Raw genomic sequence first — 14924 nt, forward strand, 5'->3', positions numbered from 1 at the left:
CGGTGTGGTCTGGAAATAGTTGGGTTAAATTCACTAGACTAAGTTGAGTCCTGGGTTTGTGGATAGACTGAGTCACCACCAAGGCATATGACTCAAATGGTGTATTTCTCTGGGCCCCAGGTTGTTCCTCTGTAAATTGTAGAACAATACTTTTAAGACATCTATAAAATGTGGAACAAAGGAGTCTTCAGCTTCCTTTCTAGCATCCTTTATTCTTCCTAACATCCTTTGTTTCTCAGAATTCGTGTTGGAATGTCTTGATGTCGTTACCAACTCTAGCATTAACTAACTAGGTGACCGTAGCTAAGTTACTAACGGTACCTGTTCCTACCTTTGTTAAATGTAGATAACTACATAGAATCCAGGATACCTTCCTATCCGAAGCATCCCTAAATTTTGTCCCCCAACTATAAAATTTCCGCATTTTTTCAACTTCACCAGTAAGATTGTAAAGAAACTGAGGCATTCTCAACATGTCAAACTCAGTAACAGTTTTTTTGTTATCTGTAAGGAAACGTGGCCAAAGAAAGCCCATCAGGTCATGTGGAGAGAAGAGAGATCAATGTTACATCTTTTGAGTCCCAAATTGCACTGAAATCTAGAATCGAGGATGCCAGTTATTCACCATCTTAGGAAATATTTACCCAAAAAGAACAATAATAAGGGGCGACTGAGTGGCTCAGTCAGTTAAGTGTCTGACTTTTGATTTCGGCTCAGGTCATAATCTCAATGTTCGTGGGATCAGGCCCCGTGTGGGGCTCTGCACTGACAGCACAGAGCCTGCATGGGATTTTCTCTCTCCCTTTCTCTCTGCCTTCCCCTGCTTGCAAAATAAAGTAAAAAAAAAAAAAAAAAAAAAAAAAAAAAAGAACATTTTTTTTAAATCTTAAAAAAAAATAAGATGAAAGTTGACATAGAAGTTTTTGTGGACAGCGTCCCTTTTCTTCATTCATCCACCTCTGTGCCCAGCCAGATGCTCTCAGTGCCTCAGATCCTTCCTCTTTTCTAGTCAAAGCTCAGAACATCACTCCCCTTCTTCAGAAACTTTCACAATCGCCAAATGCCTGTCAGAAAAAATCCAAACTCCATCAGAAGCTGCAACGCCCTTCATGACACACTTGCTTCTATTGGTCTTTATAGAGTGTGAAGTTGCATCAGATTAGAATGTCAGTCACCTAGACACGCAGTAGAGATTTCACAAGAACACAAGAACTTCTTCAGGTGGAAATGTACTATATCTGTAAAAAAATTATTCATATTTCTTTCAGGTGGCTTTGAAAAGATAATTATAACAGATACTATTTATTGAACATTTATTATGTGCCTGGGACGATTGTAAGCACTTTGCAGGTGGTATCTCATTTAATCTTTTTATTATGGCCCTATGAAGTACATACTGGTGTGGTTATTCTGTAGATGAGGACCCTGAGTCCCAGAGAGGTTAAACAACTTTCCCAAAGCCGTGCAGTTAATATTTGGGAGACCTGAAATTCAAACCTGACTTCACTCTGACTTCACTACGGTAGTAATGACTGCTGTCTGCATGGTATATCTGAGCTGGAAAACCAGCCAAAGTACATTTAGAGGAACAAGGAGTCCCCTGTACCACATCAGAGCAAACCTCGAGACTATATGTCCCACATGTCAGGCTTTAAAGCTAGAGTGACCCCATTTAAGAAGAAGGCTAATAATTGTATGTTCATGATAGCTTCTTTTTTTAATTAAAAAAAATTGCCAACATCATTTGTTTTGAACCATTATTCACGTTGACTTCTGCTTGCTAAGGTAAAAGCATTTACCCTGATTGTCTAAACAGGATACCAGGAGACCTGCTTAATGAAGCTCGTTATAAAATATACAGAACCTCTTTCTCTCTCCCCCGAAAGTAAGTTTAACACACCACCTGTCAACTTGTGTCACCATAGGACACTAAATAGTTCAAGAAGTCTGTGTCAAAGAACCGTGGAGAGCGAAACAACTTTGTAAATAAAAAATGGGCTGTCAGTTCTTGATAACTCTATCATGGAACTTCCTAGCAATGGCACTAAATTGATTAGAACCGAACCTTTGGTTATAATCCATATTCAAAAGGATTTCTTTCTGCAACTCATCAATACTATGTGAATATCCACTCGAGATACAATGATGGGACATACTATTTAGAACCAATTTTTGGTCCTGGCTTAGTTCATAGAAAACTGTGTTGATGATTCATATGTTCTAAAATAAGTGGTTTTTCGTATTCTGTTTAAAGGTAAGAGGCAAAAGAAAACGCCACCATCATTTTGAGAAACTGAGGCAGTGTACCGTCTACCTTATGAAAGATATGAGCTTCCATAGCATTTACCGCTGGGTGAAGCATTCACGATAAACCATCCATAAGTGGGCCATGGGTGCTTGAGACCTGCTTTTAGAAAAGCAATTTATAAAGGAAAAGGTGAATAGAAGTTTTGTTCAAGCCCAGTAAAAATAAAGGTTAGAAGTTATAAAATAGAAAGAGTGGAGATTTTAAACAGAAGATAAAAAAGCTAGAGCCAATGAGCTTAAAGGTTACAACTTTTTTTTTTTAATATAAAAAAGGTTAAGGGAAAAGCTAAAACCATGAGATGAAACATTTAAAATAATCAAGTAAATTTGATCAAGGGTCAAACACAGAAGCACTGAAAAATTAAAACTGCACTAAGAAAAGAAAACAGTAAGAAAAAATATAATTTTACCATGAAAAGCAGAAAGCTCTGAAGGGAGACAACAGAGAAAAAGTAGAAGGGGAAGAAGGAAAAATTAGAGGGAAAACCCACTAGAAGCAAGCTAAGTGGAAACATTGGATTTCAGAGTACTTCAGAGTTGTCAGGCAACCTTGTGAGGTGCTGGGGTGACTGACTGTCCCAGAGCCGTGAATCCCACCCAGGGCCCAGGGACCCTCAGAACCACTCACTCCCATGGTGGCCACAGAAACTGCCCAGTTCATCAGGACACTTCACTGGCCATGGGTTAGCCTGATTTTCCAGTCAGAAGGACTCAGTTGTGTCTCACGTTGCTCCTTAATCGACTGTGTGATATTAGGCGAGTTTCTCAACCTCTCTGAGTCCCCGTCTTTATCTGAGTTGTAAAACTGATTAACACATTCACAATAACAACACTAAAAATACCAACTCACGTGCGTCTCACTATTAGTATCTTTATTATTTTACTTGTAGACGTAGCCCCTGACGAGCACTTAACAATTTTCAGACGCATCTCCCTTCGCCCTCACACCACCTACTCATCTTAGTGCCGGGAATACACCCAAGACTCCCATGTGTTCAGAGCATTTTCAGCCAGAGACTTACAGAGAATGTGTATCATCAGTGCCCTGAGTTGTGGAGAGCTGACTCCTATAAATCTCAAATCACAATCCGCTACTGGAAGAAGGTGGGCAGCTGGGAAGAAAGCACAAGTAGAGGAGACAGAGCAAATTTTTCCAAATAGAAGGAGCCTTGGGCATGCTAGGCCAGTCTTCTGTAGGATATTGAAGTGCTTGCTGCATTAACGATACTCCCTTTTCAACATTTCAGACTCTACAACATACGCGCATTTTCTGTTTAATGCATTTGATACGGACCACAATGGAGCTGTGAGTTTTGAGGTAAGTCTTAGAATTTATATATATATATATATATATATATACATACACACACACACACATATATATATGTGTGTATATATATAATGTATATATGAATATATATATGTATATATATGTATATGATTTGACTTTAGACACACTGAAAGAAATTTGGTCTTATTTCCTGGGAAATTTTGAATTTGGTGGTTTAATAACTTTTTTTGCTTTTTGAGACTTCTATTTATTATTATTATTATTATTATTATTATAAAATATTGAGCATGAGATCTATCCTCTGAACAAAATTTTAAGAGTATATTACATTATTGTTGACTATAGGTACAATGTTGTACAGCAGATCTCTAGAACTTATTCATTTTGCTTAACTGAAACTTTATGTCAGTCAGCAAGTAACTCCCCATTTCCCCCTGTCTTAGTCCCTGGCAACCACCATTCTGCTCTTCCATTCTATGAATTTGACTATTTTAGATACCTCATATAAGTGGATTCATACAATATTTGTCTTTCTGTGATGGCTTCTTTCACTCAGCATGACCCCAGTTTCATCCATGTTGTTGCATACTACAGACTTTTTTTCTTTTTAAGGATAATACATTTCATTGCATGTATAAACCACATTTTCTTTATCTATTCATTCATCTACGGACATGTATGTTGCTTCCACATCTTGGCTATCGTGAATAGAACCACAATGACTATGGGACTCTAGTATCTCTTCAAGATCTTGATATCAATACTTTTGGGTAAATACCCAGAAGTGGGATTGCATGGCATTTATATTTTTAATTTTTTGAGGAATCACCATACTGGTTTCCATATAGTGGCTTCGCAGCTGTGCATTCCCACCAAGAGTATGTAAGTGTTCTGATTTCTCCACATCCTCATCAACACCTCTTGTCTTTCATTTGTTTGATAATAGCCGTCCTGATAGGTGTGAGGTGATATCTCATTGTGTTTTTTATTCGCATTTCCCTGATGATTGGTGATGGTAGGCATTCTTTCACATACCTGGTGGCCATCTGTATATCTTCAGAGAAAGGTATGTTCAAATCTTCAGCCCATTTTTTTACTGGGTTGTTAGATGCTTACTAGAGATGAAGGAATAGATTCTTATATATTTTGGAGATAACCCTTTATCAGATACATGGTTTCCAAATATTTTCTCTCATTGTGTATGTTGCTTTTTCGGTCCATTGATTGTTTCCTTTGAGGCTCAGAAGCTTTTAGTTTGATGTCATATCACTTGTTTATTTACTTTTTTTGCCTGTGCTTTTAGAATCATAGTCATGAAATCATTGCCAAGACCAATAACATGAAATCTTTCCACTGTGTTTATTACTTCTATGGGTTTTATGGTTTCAGGTCTTATGTTTAAGTCCTCAGTCCATTTTGAATTGATCATTGTGTATAGGATTGGGTAAGGATGGAATTTCATTTTTTTCAGTGTGGATATTCAGTTTTCCTAATACTATTTGTTGAAGAAACTACGCTTTCCTTTCCCCATTGTGTATTCTTCGCACCCTGTCAATTATCCGTTGACTGTGTACCCATGGATGTATTTCTAAGCTTCCTATTCTGTTCCTTGGTCTATATGTCTGTCTCTGTGCCAGTACCATACTGTTTTCATTAGTATAACTTTGTAACATACTTTGAAATCAGGAATTGTGATGCCTCCAGCCCTGTTCTTTCTTAGTATTGATTTGGATATTTATGGTCTTTTGTGGTCCCATATGAATTGTTTATTTCTATTTCTGTAAAAAGTACCACTTGGTATTTTGATAGGGTTGCATTGAATCTGCATATAACTTTGGGTAGTATGAATATTTTCACAAAATTAAGCTTATTCTATTATTTCCTATTTTTTTATTATATTCTTTTTGATTCTTTTCGATGCTATTATAAATGAGATTGTTCCTAATTTCCTCCTCAGAAATTGTTGGTGTATAGAAACACAACTTATTTTTGTATGTGTTTTGTATCTTGCAACTTTACTGAATTTATTAGTTCTAAAAGTTTTTTAGTGTGATCTTTAGGATTTTCTTTATATAATATCAAGTCATCCGATTTCTTTTTTTTTTTTTTTTTTTGCCTAATTTCTGTGGCTAGGGCTTCCAATACTATACTGAATAGAAGTGTGAATATTGGACATCCTTCCTTTGCTCCTGATCTCAGGAGGAAAGCTTTCAGTTTTTCATCATTGAGCGTTATGTTAGCTCTGGGCTTGTCATACATTTATTTATTATATGGAGATACTTTCCTTCTATTCCTGGTTCATTGAGAGGTTTTTTTTTTCTTTTTATGATGAAAGAGGGTTAAAATTTGTCAGATGCTTTTTCTGCATCTATTGAGATGATCGTGTGATTTTCCTTTTTATTCCGTTACTGTGTTATATCACATTAACTGACTTTTATATGTTGAACCATCTTTCCATCCAAGGGATAAATATTATTTGGACATGTTGTATGATCCTTTTAATATGCTGTTAGATTCAGTTTGCTAGAATTTGTTGATGATTTTGCATGTATATTTATCAAGAATATTGGCCTGTAGTTTTCTTTTCTTGTGATATCTTTGTCCAGTTTTGGTTCCAGGGTACTGCTGGCCACATAAATGAGTTTGGAAATATTCCTTCCTCTTCAATTTTTTGGAAAGTTTGAAAAGGACTGGTATTAGTTCTTTAAATGTCTGGCAGAATTGACCAGTTTAGCCATGTGGTCCTGGGTTTTTCTTTGTTGAGAGATTTTTGATTACTGATCAATCTCCTTGTTATAGGTCTGTTCAGACTTTCTATTTCTTATGATTCAGTCTTAGCAAGTTGTATGTTTCTAGGAGCTTATCCATTTTTTTCTAGGCCATCCAGTCTACTGTTCATAGTAGTCTCTTATGATTCTTTTCATTTCTGTAGCATTCGTTGTAATGTTTCCCCTTTCATTTCTGATTTTTTGTATTGAGTCTTTCTCTTTTTTTCTTAACCTGGCTATGAGTTTGTCAGTTTTGTTTATCTTTTCCAAACACCATCAGTCAGAAGCACAGATGACACCTGGACTTGCATTTAGCATCTGAACTGGGGGGGAGGTCAGTCTTGTAGGACTGAGCCCTTAACCTGTGGGATCTGGTTATATCTCCAGGTAGAAAGGGTCAGAATTGAGTCACGTAGTAGGACACCCAGCTGGTGTTAAAGAATTGTTTGGTGGTATGGAGAAATTGCACACACACACACACACACACACACACCTACATTGGAATTGGATGGAAAATCATTAATATATATAACAGAAACAAGGTAATTGGGAGTGGTACACTTTTGGGGAGTAGAGGGCGGTGCATCTTACATATGAGCAGAAATTTTCAGTGAGTGCCATGTTAAAGGAAAGCAGGTGATGAATGAAATCAATAAGGAAAGTTACTGATAAGGCTGTGTCAAGGAAGCCTGGCTGTGGACTTGATGAATCAGGTGTAAAGGACAAGCACAAGCTGGTTAATAGAATAAGGGCTCAGAATGGGAAGAAGCAGGGAGTAAGGCAGAGGCAGAGACAGAGGCCTGGGAATGAAGGGGAAGCAACTGTAAATCACCTAGAAGTTAGAATACAAAGGAAAAGGCCCAAAAAGGAAAACTGGATGAGGAGGCAGAGGCAGGAGGCTAAGGAGGCTGGATTCTCTTGTGGGAGGTGAGGAGTCCTTGAGGAATTTTCAGCTGCGAAGTTACGGGATCAGGGCTATGTTCCCAGAAACAAGAAGTTCACTTAACAGCTCTATAATCCAAGAATCCTGGCTGGAGCTGATGTAAGCCCAAACTACAGTTAAGGCATTGGAGATAAGGAAGAGATGAGTTCAAGAGATACCAAAATAAAATTGGTAGACTTACATTTCAACAAAATCTGTCATGTTTAGAAGGGGGAAAGTCAATGTGGGCATCGCCAGCTATCTGGGAGCAGGGACTTTGTGGAATCAGGATGAAAGAAGAAAGCACCGCCTTCAGAGATAGCACTCAGTCAATGGAGTCAGGGGCAGAGTTCTCAGGGGAGCAAAGTGCCTCCTCAAATAATACTAGGTACTTGTGCTAAACTGAGTGCACCAAGAATGAAGACCCTGGGCCAGGAAACTCAACATGTCATCTATTGTAACTTAACCAAGAAATATCACAACCAGGAGAAGAGTAGAAGACAGCAGTAGCTGAGCATGTGGGAGACATGTGACAATGTCATGGACAGCATCTGTAACATTTCTTCCGTGGATGGCAGCTTAGGATCACCCCATGATAATCTCGTGTTAGCATTTGCGACACTTCAAGATTCATTCTGGTGCAGCCTTAGTTTAGCGATAATATAGAAGGCAATGGCTCCCGCTCACCTAATGAAATCAAAATGAGTTTGCAAAAACTGAGTAGGGCAAAAAATACTAACGATTTCATTACTCAAAGTTACTTACATATCAGAAATGTACAATCAATTACCTATAGCATGTTGTATCCAATTTCACATGTAAATTTAGTCTGGTGTTAATGATATGGGACTGTGCACAACATTGCTATTATAATATTTATGTAAAATGCTGGTAATTGTGATGAATGTTGATTATAATTTGGAAATTAGTTGCAATGAATATATATTATAAGTGTGTTGGTAATATGTCTTTTCCTTTAAGAACAAACTAATGGCTGAATCAATAAATGTTAAACCAAAATCAAATTTAACACCAGGCTATTGTAATTATTTTTCTTCAATTGATCAGCTACCTGGAAAGTCTCTAGACAACAGAAATGATTCAGCAATGAATGTATTTTGAGTAGCAGTGGCATTCTGGGAGGCAGAGCAGAGACCATTCTGATTCTGTAATAAAGAGAAAAGAAGTTTTCTCCTGAATTTGCTTAAACCCAAAGGACAGAGTGAATGAGATGTGGGAGGGGGATAGCATCTGGACCTAGCTGTGAATTGGTCCAATCCTCTTTTGCCATTCAGTGGCTGTCAGATCCCAGGCTGAGTGTTTAAACTCTCTGGGCCTTGGGGCACCTGGGTGGCTCAGTTGGTTACGTGTCCAACTCTCGGCTTCAGCTCAAGTCATGGTCTCAAGGTTTGTGAGTTTGAGCCCCTCATCAGTCTCTGTGCTGACAGCGTGCAGCTGGGATTCTCTGTCTCCCTCTCTCTCTACCCATTTCCCGCTTGTGTTCTCTCTCTCTCCCTCTCTCTTTCAAGATAAATATTTTTAAAATAAATAAATAAGTAAAATAAACTCTGTAGGCCTTAGTGTTCATCTCTGTCAAATACCAGCAAGCAAAGCTACTTTATAGGGGAGTATGAACATGAAAAAGTAATAATGTCAGTAAAGGGCTTGGCTTAGTGCCTGGCACCAAATTCATGCTCTATATTTATTAGATGTTAGCCATAGCAGTTATTACACAGGAAATTTTTCTAACAAAGCCAATTAATTAATAATTACACTGGTCATCTTGTTAAACAATAATCATGTCATTGAACATATTCAATCAAAGGTAGACGGTTGTTCTTTCCATGATGCTACTAAAGATCGTTCCGCAGCTAATTATATAAGCACTTACCGTGTGTCAGTTACTATACTATTTAAAAATGGCATTAACAATAATAATAGCTGCATATAGTAATAATAACTGACTCTTGCTTAGAACTCATTTGAGCTTATATAAGTCAGGCAACTGTGCTAGCTGTGTTACATATACTAAATTCATTTTCATAGGTATTATCTCCTTTTTTAGCATATGAGGAAAGGGATGAACAGAGAAGTTAAGCAGCCTGCCCAAGGTCACACAGCTAGAAAGTAGGAGAGCCAGGATTCAAAATCAAGGCAATCTGGTCCCAGAATGCATCTCTTAGCAACTATGCTGTCCTAGCAGAGAGGTATCATGTAGATCTCCAGTTCGTCATCTGAAATCCTCAAAGCCAGCTGAGTTTTATCATTCGGAGCCTTTCAGATTTAGTCAGGTAATGCCAGGCATATACTGTTCCATATTATTTAATGTCTCCAGCAGGGTCTGCAGGGTGCTATAATCACATGTGTAATGTTTGTGCAGCGAAAATATGATAAATGATAAACATGGCAGAGACTGCTACTGACGACCAAAGTCCATGTGCTTCTGATCACACCAGTAGGCCACAATCCCAGGCTGTCCTCCAAGTAGGTGGAGCCATGACTGAGATTTTATCAATGGGATATGGGTGGAAGTGACCACATCGCCTTCCTCTTTTCCCATCTGTGGGGACTATGAGGTCACATATTTCAGTTGGCTTTGCAACAAAGGGGAAGGAGCTCAGATCTCAGAAGGACTACATGGAACAGAGCCCCCTCTCCTCTTTATTTCACTGTGTGTGAGTGACAAGTGAGATGATAAGGTGCTAAGCCACTAAGATTTGGAAGTACTGATATATCTGTTAGTATCCTCTGATTAATATGATATAGACTGATTAGGTGATGGGTATATAGATTTTTCGATGATAGGTAGATAATTAGAAATAGATTAGAAATAGTTTTATGTCAGTTCACTTCAGGTTTTGTCACCAAATGAATTTTGGCACCAAAATTTACCACCTCCCTCTGTCTTTACAATAATTATTTTTCTTTTTTAGTTTATAAAAAAAAAATTTTCGAGGGCGGAGATGAATTGCAGGTGAAAAATAAAGGGCCAGTATTACTGACCACATGGTAGAAATGAGAAACCCCAAACTCAAAGACGTTAAGTGACTTGTCCAAATTCATTCAGTTCCTAAAAGGCAGAACCTAGATTGGAACGCAGATCTGCCTAAGTCTCTAAAACCTATGGTTTCAACCAGGGATCAGGCCCTTTGTAAAGGGCCAGATAGTAAATACTTTGGCTTTGCAGGCCATACAGTCTCTATTGTATCTACTCAAGTCTGCTGTTGTAGCACAAAAGCAGACATAGAAAAGTCCTACGTAAATGGGCATAGCTATGTTCCAATAAAACTTTATTTACAAAATCTGGTGGTGAGCCTATTTGACCTCCTGGGCCATAGTTCTCCAACCCCCATTCTTAACAATTATAATAGACTACTTCTCTTGATGTACTGAGCCAGAATGTCTGCTGGATGACATCTAAGATGGCATTTTATGATCTGATTACTGAATATTATCACCAACTTTTATAATTACCAGTCAATCCATCCCATTCACAAAAATCATTGATTACTGACACAATTGTTGACTACACAATCAACCCTGAGTCTTTACCACCATTTCAATAATTACCTTCTATCGAACATTATCACCATCAGGGCAATGCAATCCTCTGAGCATGCCCCAAATGGCAAGTTTACTTGAATTATTGAGTCTGGGTTAAACGATATGTTTCCTTTGGAACAATTCTGGAATAGCTTCCTGCAGGTGACTGATGATTTGACACCAGAGATACAGTTCAAAGCTTCAAGAAAATATCATTCACTGACAATCCAATTCATACTGAATAAAATATGAGTGACACCTTCCGTAGACATTATAAACCTAAAAAGTAATCTTTGTCATTCACAGTGATGAGAAAAAAATATTTTTCCCAATATATCATTTATGGTTATAGGAAAACTTTCATTCTGGGATGAGTCATTTTGTCAAAATTAAATAGCTAGGCTCTTTTGAGATGTCAGATGTCAGTGAGAATTATGTAGGCAGTGTTACCAAGAGGTATAGAATTCTGATTTCATCACATTTATTAAGGTTTTATCCTTCATCTCTCAACACATACACACACACTTGCACAACATGTACACATAATTCTGTTCTTGTCTATTGCCCATTCCAGGGAGCTATTAGAAGGGGAGGGAAAGGTGGCTTCGGAAGTTTTCTCATTTCATTTATTCATTTAACAGATATTTATTGAGCATTACTATGTGCCAAACACTCTTCAGGGTGCTGGAGACACAACCATGAACAGAAGACATGAATTTTTGTCCTCATGGTGCTTATACTCTCCCATTTTCATAGAATTCAACTGTTCTTTTTCATTGCCAAGTAGCATTCCAGTGTGTGTGTGTGTGTGTGTGTGTGTGTACACACCACATCTTCTTTATCCATTCATCAATTGATGGGCATTTGGGCTCTTTCCACAACTTGGCTATTGTTGACAGCACTTCTATAAACACTAGGGGACATGTACCATACAAATCATCAATCTTGTATCTTTTTGATAAATTCCTAGTAGTGCCATTGCTGGGTAATATGGTAATTCTATTTTTAACGTTTTGAAAAACCTTCACACTATTTTCCATAATGGCTGCACTAGTTTGCATTCCCACCAACAGTGCAAGAGTGTTCCCCTTTCTCCATATCCTTGCTAACATCTGTTTTTTCCTGAGTTGTTAATTTTAGCCACTCTGACCGGTGCGAGGTAGTATCTCAGTGTGGTTTTGATTTGTATTTCCCTGATGATGAGCGATTTTGAGCATCTTTTCATGTGTCTGTTAGCCATCTAGATGTCTTCTTTGGAAAAGTGTCTATTCGTGTCTTCTGCCCATTTCTTCACAAAAGAATGCAATCTTGACATTGGCAACAATGTGGTTGGAACTGGATGGCCTTCTGCTAAATGAAATGAGTCAGTCAGACAAAGACAGATATCATATGTTTTCACCCATATGTGGAATTTGAGAAACTTAACAGAAGACCATAGGGGAAAGGAAAGAAAAATGAGTTACAGACAGGGAGGCAAACCATAAGAGACTCTTAAATACAGAGAACAAACTGAGGGTTGATGGGGGAGGGGCAGCAAAAATGGGTGATGGGCACTGAGGAGGGCACTTGTTGGGATGAGCACTGGGTGTATGTAAGGGATGAATCACGGGAATCTATTCCCAAAGCCAGACTACACTGTATACACTGTATGTTAGCTAACTTGACAATAAATTATTTAAATCAATCAATCAATCAATGGTATTTTTCTTTATATTTAAAGATGACATGACTGACAGTGAATACTATCTTTGTGTGTACTGAAGTGGCTAAGACAAGCATGTGACTATCACAGAGATAGTACATTTGGACAAGAATAAGAAGGCAGAAGATAAACAGGTTTTATCAATAATCTTTGTTACCAGATAATAACAGTGAGCCTTTACCTTCATTCTGTAGTGTCTACCTTGCAGGCACTTGCAAGAATGAAAGTTACAAGATAGAAAGGATTAAAATAAACATCAATATTGCACAGTAATAAAAAAAATCCAACCATTCTCATTATGAGGGTCCACCCATACCTTTGACCTGGGCACCTTTGACCTATGCAACCTTTTTGTTGATTCCCAGGGAATGTGACCAGGCTGCATGTGTCCTAACTTTTGCTGGTCACCCATCATTCTGGCCTGCTCTTTCCCTTTAGTCTTGCCTAGGCTTTCTATGGGGTACCCAGCTCTTCATGTATTTGCTTACCACTCCCTGTGGGCCCCAAGGGCGTGTCCCTTAAACCCCTCATAGCACAGGCTATAATGTTTAATGAAACCTGGGGTAACAGAAGATGCTTATAAGACAGGCAAGAAATGCATACAATAAATATCTTTATCTGAGAGACTAGAGGTCAGGTCTTGTTCTTAAAATTCATTCTTTAAATAAACTTTCTTATTTTAGACCAGTTTACATTTACAGAAAAATTGCAAAGAAAGTACAGAGAGTTCTCATATACCTCACACCCAGTTTCCCCTATCATTAGTGTCATACATTAAAATGGTATACTTGCTACAATTATCTAATATTGATGCATTAACTAAAGTCCATGCTTTCTTCAGATGACTGTAGTTTTTACCTAATGCCCTTTTGTTGTTCCACCATCCTATGTAGAATACCATATTACATTTAGCCACTATGTCTCCTTAGGCTTCTCTTGGATGTGACAATTCCTCAGACAGTTCTTATTTTTGATCATCTTGACAGTTTTGAGGAGTATGCGTCAGGTGTTTTGTAGAGTATCAGATTTCCTTGATGTTTTTTCTCATAATTAGACTGGGGATGTCTGTTCTGGGCAAAAAGTCCACAGAAGTAAAGTGCCATACTTTATCACGTAAAAGCAAGAGCGCCTAGTATCGACATGAGTTATGGCTGTTGACTTCCACCTTGACCACCTGGTTGAAGTAGGGCTGGTCATTCCCTACTGTAAAGTTACTCTTTCTTTTTTAAGTTTATTTATTTATTTAGAGGGAGGGGAGGGCCAAAGGGAAAGGGAGAGAATCCCTATCAGCTTGGAGCCAGATGCAGGGAAGACCTGAGCTGAAGTCAAGAGTCAGACATTAAACCAACTGAGTCACCCAGGCAACCCTAAAGTTACTCTCTTTTCCCTCTTTCCAAACCATACTCTGGAAGAAAGTTATTATGCACAGCCCATATTTTAGGATGGGGAGTTATGCTCCACTTCCTTGAGGATAGAATTTCTACATAATTTACTTGGAATTCTTCATGAGATATTTATCTCTTCTTCTCCTTTTATGAATTTATTCAATAAGTCACTTATACCAATATGGAATATTTTGTATCTTGGATATTTATTTTGGATTTTGAGTTATAATCCAGTGTAACCTATTTACTTTCTTGCTCAAGTTGTTACAGTTTGGCAACTGGGAGCTTTTACAGTTGACTCCTGTGTCCCTTCGACATACTCCCATCATTGTGATTGTTTTTCTTTCTTGTTTCTTCCATCAAGTCCTTATTTTCTGGCACTATGAGATGCTCTGGGCTCATCTTACATCTTTCCTGCCCCAGTCCTGAATTTACCTCTAACTTTAACACTCCAACCACTATGGAAGCTCCAGAAATCTCTTCTCATCTAAAAAGAACAGTCAGTTAATGTTGGTGAACCCAGTTGACATCTAGTCAGTCTCTGAGAATTGATCTCTCTCAGTCTGTTTCAGTCACTCCTGGGCTTCTGGACTCCTGGACATGTCACTCTTGGGCTTCTTAGCTGATCTTCTTAGAGCTGCTCATAGTCACATACATGTATTTGTATCCTGACACACTTGTTTTATAAAAGAAGCTAAGGCTATTTTCTAATTCATTTATGCAGCAATTTTATAGTAAGAATTATGAATTCCTGGCACCTCCAAATGTTCTACAAATGTTATTAGTAAGCAATTGAATTGCAATCCGTATGAGTCACTATTTCACATCACACCACAATTATATCATATAGTACCAAGAGATATGACATATGTTTATATCATACTGTTCTGTATAAACACAGCCCGTTGCTTCAGTTCTAGTCCAAATGAGGCCTGGGCATTGAGTCAGAGTTCTGGGTTTGATTTTCAGCTCCCTGCTCACTGGCTGTATGCCTTGGCTCAGTCAC

At 38.1% G+C, this 14924-nt stretch overlaps 1 protein-coding gene across 5 annotated transcripts in view; it reads left to right on the forward strand.

The window, feature by feature from the left end:
* The window catches only part of KCNIP4 (potassium voltage-gated channel interacting protein 4), a 1162373-nt gene that overhangs the window by 1132612 nt on the left and 14837 nt on the right, over positions 1-14924 (forward strand). For all 5 annotated transcript variants that reach the window (XM_043553534.1, XM_043553504.1, XM_043553525.1 and 2 more), the window contains one exon: positions 3555-3625. In XM_043553534.1, coding sequence (XP_043409469.1) covers positions 3555-3625 — 71 coding nt within the window. The remainder of the gene's footprint in view (positions 1-3554; positions 3626-14924) is intronic.

This window comes from Prionailurus bengalensis, chromosome B1, assembly GCF_016509475.1.
Source record: "Prionailurus bengalensis isolate Pbe53 chromosome B1, Fcat_Pben_1.1_paternal_pri, whole genome shotgun sequence".
Lineage (NCBI taxonomy): Eukaryota > Metazoa > Chordata > Mammalia > Carnivora > Felidae > Prionailurus > Prionailurus bengalensis.